We start from the raw sequence: 7095 nt of genomic DNA on the forward strand, positions 1-7095 counted from the left end.
CTGAGGTTTCCATGGGCACTTATTACCTGGTCTCTTTATCATGTTTTTTTTCTTATTATTTCTTATTATTATTTTTTCTTAAACTCTCTAAGGGATAGTCCATGAAGTTACCCCAAACCTGGTGTGATTCAAAGAGTCACAGTTCAGTCCCTGCTTCCCCCTCCATGCCTGCTCAACAGCAGTGGTTGGCATGGTGGGGGGCGGGGGGCAGATCCTAGGCTTTACACACTACTTGCCTACACAAGGGGAACTAGTGGCCCCTACAGCAGCTGCTCATCCTTGCATGGACCAGCAATGCTGGATCCATATGTGGGAATAAGGGGGCTCCTTGACACCCTGGTGTGAGTGTGTAAGGTGGTGCGCCATTGATGTCAAAATATGTGAGCTTCAGGAATCCGTGTCATTAATGCAGTCTGTTTCAGTTCTTCTGTATTTCTTCATTTTTTTTTAAATGTGTAATACTATTATTGGCATAGGGATAGTTTATAAATTCCCCTGAGGTACGTCAATACTACGGCCTGACTGACACACAACCTCTTGTTTCTTTTTCCTTAATCAGCTCGTGCCCAGTGTGATGTGGATGATAAATAACTATCGCTTACATTTATTATTGGGCACACATCATCAACTGAAATGCTGCTTTATCTTTGGAAAGGTATTTTCCATGCCACTTGGTAAAAGCTGAAGCATAGTTGGTAGCGATCAAAAGGTACCTCTCATAATTATTTTCCCTCCCCATGGTGATCCCTGCAACCAAAGATACACAACCAGTAACTCTTAATGTATGACTGGTAGAGACGTACATCCAGTACTTGGTACACTGGATTTCATTGACAGCTGTGCCTATATTTGAACTAGCCGTCTGCTTCTCTGTGAAATACTGCAGTGAACATGAAGGAGCAACAAGAGAAATTCCAGTGACCTTTAAACAGTACAAAGAAAATTACCTTTCCCGCACATACATTACTAAATAGATATACTGTGTTTACTGCAGAGATCTCTGCTACATTTTGATGTTTCTTGGTGGAAAAATGTTTGCCTACACTATGTCTGCTTCCTCTGTAGCCAATACACTCAATCTTAAATATTCCTGAGCACTAAAATGCACCAAAAACATATGGCAATGTGAGGCACTCCAGTACAAATGAGACAGAATATTTAGATGGTATAGTACAGAATTTGTGCCTGCTTCTTTTCTCACTTACCTGGGTGTAACTTAGGATTCCATTGGTGTTATGGAGTCCAACTGGAGTAAAACTGAGGAGACTCAGGCCCTTCGTGCTAACTATATCTTTCAAGTTCATGTCATGGTCCAGTATTTTTGAAAATTGCTACTAAAACATGTCTCTGCTAATAATATTTCTTTTCAATATGACTGCAAACTGCTCATAGTAATCAGTAATTACATATATGTGAAAAACAAATCATAATTCTGCAGCTAAAAGAAACAAGATAGTTGCATCAGGTTATCACTGCTTTAAAGTATGCAGGGTGTGTGTTTATTACTGCATAAGAAGTCCCTTCCTCCTTGTTCGCAAGTGTTACAGCTGGGTTAAAATCCTGGCCCCACTGAGGTCAATGGGAGTTTTATCACTGACTTCAGTGAAGCCAGGATTTCACTCCAGGTCCTATTGAAAAAGATGCCAAGAAAAAAACTGTGTTGAAATGTTAGAGAAAACACACTATAGGCACTTTTTGAAGTCCTTTATTATTGCTAGTACGTTTTCTGCCCTAAGTCTGTTCATTTTAAAGACGGTTTAGTTATTTTGTGAATCAGATTTTATAGCTGGGTTCTATTATGGGATGGATCGGTTGCAATGGCTGTCTTGCATGCGATATTTTAATTTATGTTGGCGTGCCTAGAGCTGTGGAAAGGTGCATTTTGATCTCAAGCTACTTTAATTAATGAATTAACTCAAATGCATATTGTATACTGCATACTGATTGTATTCATGAGCTAAATGTAGCTATGTTGAGGGAGAAAGCAGTAACAGCTGATCTACTGGATGTATTATTGATAGTACTTTGCTCATCAGGCAAAACAAGATCCCTCAGAGTCAGGGAGTAAACAGATATAATGGGCACAATTAAAGAGTTTTATTTTACCTTTTTATTGGTAGATAAGATACCATTGGCACTAGCGCTATTATGCTTTATGGGCCTAATCCAGCTCCCAATTCAAATTAATGGCATAACTCTCAGAGCAGGATTAACCCTTATACGTAAAGGGAATGGCATCCATACAACTAATATTTTACCAATCAGAAAAACAGTTAAAGGAAAACTTGTTAACAGTGCCCTCTGTTGCTTTCTAAGCCTTTATAACCATAATGTTAATAACTGGGCGTATCCTGCACTTTCCTTCCTATCTTTTTTATTTTCCCATATTAAAATTTAATGTTGGGATAATAGAGAAGATTGAGTAAATATTATTTTGCTAGGATAAGAGAAAAGAAGGACACAGGTCCAAGAAGTACTTGGTGTGTTTGTGTGACGCAGTAATTTGTGGGCCGTGCCACCATTTTGTTTCTGTCCAGAGAGAGATCTCCAAAATGGCAGTGACCGGTGCTTATTTAGAGATTGACATAAAAAAAGTCCTGGTTTTGATGAGAACCAATGCTTTCCCAGACAGAAAATCACATCAAATCCAATGGTGTCCATATTGCCAATGGTTAAATTAACTGAGAAAAATGCATAGTACCTTGTGCCTAGGTTTGAGAAACCGGCCAAGACTTTTGCATGCTGCGGCACTCAGGTCAGTCAAGACTATGCCCTGATATTTTTAGATAACAAGTATAACTTTAACTAGCACAACAAGACATATAACTGCTCCATCCTTAAGGCCATTCAGGTGCCATTTTCCTGGGCATCAATTGTAAGTTTAGGAAATAGTAAAAGGATTCACGGTCAATATTAAAAGTTTCTAGTGTTTGTTACTTTCATTGAGAAGATAGTGGACCCTGTTCTAAGTGCAGTCCATCAGTTAGTACTGGGTTGTTTTTTATTTTTAAATTTAAACTTTTTTAAGTGAACAAATGAAACAGAAAAATAAAATTTACCCCCATTCCAGAATTGTAGACTCTTGGAAATAGTGAAACTTCTCTATGAACTTCTCTTATGCGTATTTCTGACCATTGCTGGTCCAGCTTTGCTGCAAAACCTATCAAAAATATTACTTTGTGGTCTTTTCAGCACGCTTGGTTGCATTCACATGTTCAGACTCTCTCATGAAACAAGACAATTGACATGAACATGATGTTTAGCTTTCTTAAAGAGAAAATCCAGTGCAGATGTTTCATGAAAGGGCAGATGTCTCTTCATTGCATGATGGTATCAGAAAAATCACTTCTATCTCTTTTTGTTTTCTTGTCTCTCCAGTCTTGCTACTATCTACCATGCTCTTCCCGAGCCTTATCTAGTGTTGCTGCCTTAATACAAAACCTTGGGGCCAATTTCCATGTCAATAAATTTGGAAAGCAAGGAAAAAGTCTGATCACCGGTTATAGGTATTAATCTTGACTTGGGCAGAGCTATTGGCATAATAAGTGACTAGCAGCTTCCTCTTGGGTTAAATTTCTTTGTCCACAGAGAGTGTAGTTTATGGTATATTTTGATCCAGTCCTAATAATCAATATGGAAAAATAAAAAAGTTACATTTACCTGGCTGACAGTTCGGTTCCCATATGGTAAATCTTCAGTTCCCATTACAATAAAGTTGCATTTGCATCTCTCAGAATTTTCTGAACAGATTTTTAGAATCTCATATTGGTGTGTGTGTGTGTGTGTGTATAATATAAATGACATATGATATTAATATATGATACATGTGTATGTGTATGTGTATATATATATACATGCATTTTGTAGGCATTTTATATATACACATGTATATGCATTATATATACAAATACGATTTATACATATACATACATAGATGCACAAGAATATCATAAAACTTTTGACCCTAACACATAGTATACCAGTCAGCAGCTAAGTCTTAGGAGCTTTCTTTGACATGACAACACCCATCCCACGCAAACTGGACCCAAAGAACATCCTTGCCCATTACAGTGACACTAAGTGCTATTTGTAAATAAACAACCTTCAGCTTTAGGTATAAATGCAGGATTATTTCATTGTTATCCTCTAAAGACAATAGAGAAATGACCAAACTAGTGAAACTGAAAGCCTTACATTTATATAGTTTTCAGTATTGACACAAGGGTCCCCCCTTCAAGCCTCGCCTGTCCTTATAAAAACTCCTTAATCAGTCACAAAAGCTAGGAGAAGATGAAGGCTGTTTAAACAAACCTTTTGGAAGTTTTTCAGCTAAGCTGAAGGCCGCCAGAGTGAAGATATGTACGAGTGGAATGTTCATTAAGTCTTTCATGGTTAATCCAGAATCATACAAGGCTCCTTTAGGCAAAGTGCATTGAGTTCCCTGCCGGTTTCATTTTAAACCATGGTTTGTTACAAAGTGCCTCAGTTAATGACCGTCTCTGCTGCGGAGTGTATGGGATCTAACTATAATCAGGAATTCTCAGACGTGGCTGCAGTGATGGACATGGCCAGCTGGTGTGCATCCACTTAGGTCAGTATGAAAATGTGAGGCTCATGAAACAAGAGAAAGCAAATCCCTTTAGAATTCCTTTTGAGCAAAGAGTGTGGAATACAATGGCCAAATGCCTTTCCAAAATAATAACCTGACCCAGTACAGCACAAATTGCCATGCCTTTACCCCAGCCAAAGGTAAATACACTAGTAATACGTATATTTGTCAGTGACACTGGATTTTCTTTCAACTTGGTCCTCTCTTTCTTTTTCTCCTTCTCTCTCTCTTTTGTCATAATCCCTGGTGAGTAGCTGAAATGTACCACCTGTTCCACTTCAGATAACACTTTTCTTTTGCGTAGTATATACATCTGCTAGAGCACAATATGTTTGAACCTGTGAACTGAAAGCTTGTCTTGTTTGTCAAGGAGACTGTCAGTTCTCCAGATTTGTTGCAGCAAACTGAGAAAGCAGTGTCATGTCCTGCAAATAGACTCTTGAACCCATACAAGCTTTGGGAAAGTGAAAGATTAATTGCTATCAGGGGAAGTTTCTCAATTTGTACTCTGGAGGACCAAGTGTATTTTATTATAATCTCAGCAACAGCATGGTCAATTCAGGCAACAGTTGATGTATTCATTTTATGAAATATACATGTGAAATCTAGGCATGATTATCTCTGTGATTTCTTATTATTTGCCAAATCTATATTGAAAAACAAAGCACATTTTCAAGGGAACCTCAAAACAATACCTACATATGCACCCAATTTTTATTTATTGTATATTTATTTGTGTGTGCAGATGTCCAGCATTTGCATGTGTCCCAACAATGCCAGCAGTGCAGATTGGAAAGTTAGACTCAAAATGGTCAAAAGTGGCCACTAATTTTAGGTGCCTGCTTTTTTTTAATGTACTTCATTGTATCTTCACTTCCTGAAGATGGGCACTGAAAAACTGAGGACCCCAAGATTTTGAAACTTTTGAACTTTTGAACTTTTGAAACTATAGGCCTAAACAACTATTTGAATTGCAACGACCAAATATCTGGGCTCTTCCCACATCCCCCACCTTGTGTGCCTGCTGTAGACAAGGAGACATGTGTAGTGAATGTGCTAAAGCGGTGGTCAAGGAAGGAAGAAAAGTCCTACCTATCCACGGAGAACTAGCAGGGGCAGTAGCAGTCCTGAAACATCTCATAGAGTGAAGAGCTCAACGGGGCTTGATGGAGGAGTAGGTGAGAAGGGGGGATATGTGAGGCTTGGATTCAGAGCACAGATATTGGAAAAACATGAACAAAAGTAGGGGACTGCCTTTTTGTTGTGGGAATGGGTGACAGGGGATGGATCACTTGATGATTATCTGTTCTGTTCATTCCCTCTCGGGCACCTGGCATTGGCCACTGCCAGAAGACAGGATACTGGGCTAGATGGACCTTTGATCTGACCCAATATGGCTGTTCTTATTTCAAGTAACAGGATTATGATTTAGTGCCACATGAAATCTTGGGTCTTTAAAAGTATTTCAGCCAAAACTCTGGATTGGTCCTGAAGATTAGCTGATGGCTGGCAACCTCTTCAGCTATTGTTATGCTTAGCTAAATCTGCTTTATGGAGATGCTTTGATGTCCCGTAAAGTCTATTTGAAAATTTGTTTTTGAAAAAGTGTAGTGATCATGAATTGGATGTATTTCTAACACTCTGTCAGAAAGCTTCCCAGTCGTCTTCTACCAATGAGATATGTAACGCAGACTCCCACTTACCGTTTAACCTCCAAAGTCAGCATGCATAACAAAAAGTTGAGGGTGGATTTTCGAAAGCAACCAGTGATAGTCTAAGTACTCTGCTCCCATTGGAGTCAGTGGTAGATGCATCAGAGACTTCCATGGAAGCAGAGAGGGGTCAATGAGAATTCCTCACCCCATGCCCTTCGTGCATATTGCCTGCAAGGTGTAATTCCTGATATCAGTAATAACAAGTGCTGTCTTAATTTAAACATCTGGCTTGTAGTGTCAGGGGGTAGTGTTAGTCTGTATTTTCCTTTTTTTTTTTTTCCCTTGACATGTCAGTAAAGAAAAACATATATATTTTAAAATATTTTAATGAAAAATGGGCCCAAATCAAAACAATGTCTCAAATCTGGACATTACTGGCTTTGCATCTGAACTCAGCAGCCTGGCCCAATCTCTTATTTCAACATAGTATCTCAACTCTTTCTGCATTATAACGCTAGACAAATATCTCCTTTGTCAGGAGCCTAGAGGAAGAATCTAAGACAGGGGTCTCAGACTCAGTTTACCTTAGGGCCAGTGCCAGTCCTCAAATCCTCCCAGCGGGCCAATAATGTCGCTGAAGACGGTGTTCAGAAAAGAACACCATTTTTTTATTTTGAATGTCTTAGAAATAATAAAACTGTTGTACAACTTTATACAGTTCTTCGCCTGCCAGAGAGTTTTTAGTCTTTGCTTCAGTTCTGTCAGTTTGTTGATGTTTGGCCTCGGTGACTGAGCAGTTGAAGCCTTCAGGATTGCAGCAAGGAGGGCATC

The 7095-nt window shown here is 38.9% G+C and overlaps 1 protein-coding gene across 4 annotated transcripts in view; it reads right to left on the reverse strand.

The window, feature by feature from the left end:
- Nucleotides 1-4390, reverse strand: part of MUSK (muscle associated receptor tyrosine kinase) — an 86083-nt gene extending 81693 nt beyond the window's left edge. For all 4 annotated transcript variants that reach the window (XM_073346293.1, XM_073346292.1, XM_073346291.1 and 1 more), the window contains exon 1: nucleotides 4312-4390. In XM_073346293.1, coding sequence (XP_073202394.1) covers nucleotides 4312-4390 — 79 coding nt within the window. The remainder of the gene's footprint in view (nucleotides 1-4311) is intronic.
- Between the last annotated feature and the right edge of the window lie 2705 nt (nucleotides 4391-7095).

This window comes from Lepidochelys kempii, chromosome 5 (genome assembly GCF_965140285.1).
Source record: "Lepidochelys kempii isolate rLepKem1 chromosome 5, rLepKem1.hap1, whole genome shotgun sequence".
Taxonomy (NCBI): Eukaryota; Metazoa; Chordata; order Testudines; family Cheloniidae; genus Lepidochelys; species Lepidochelys kempii.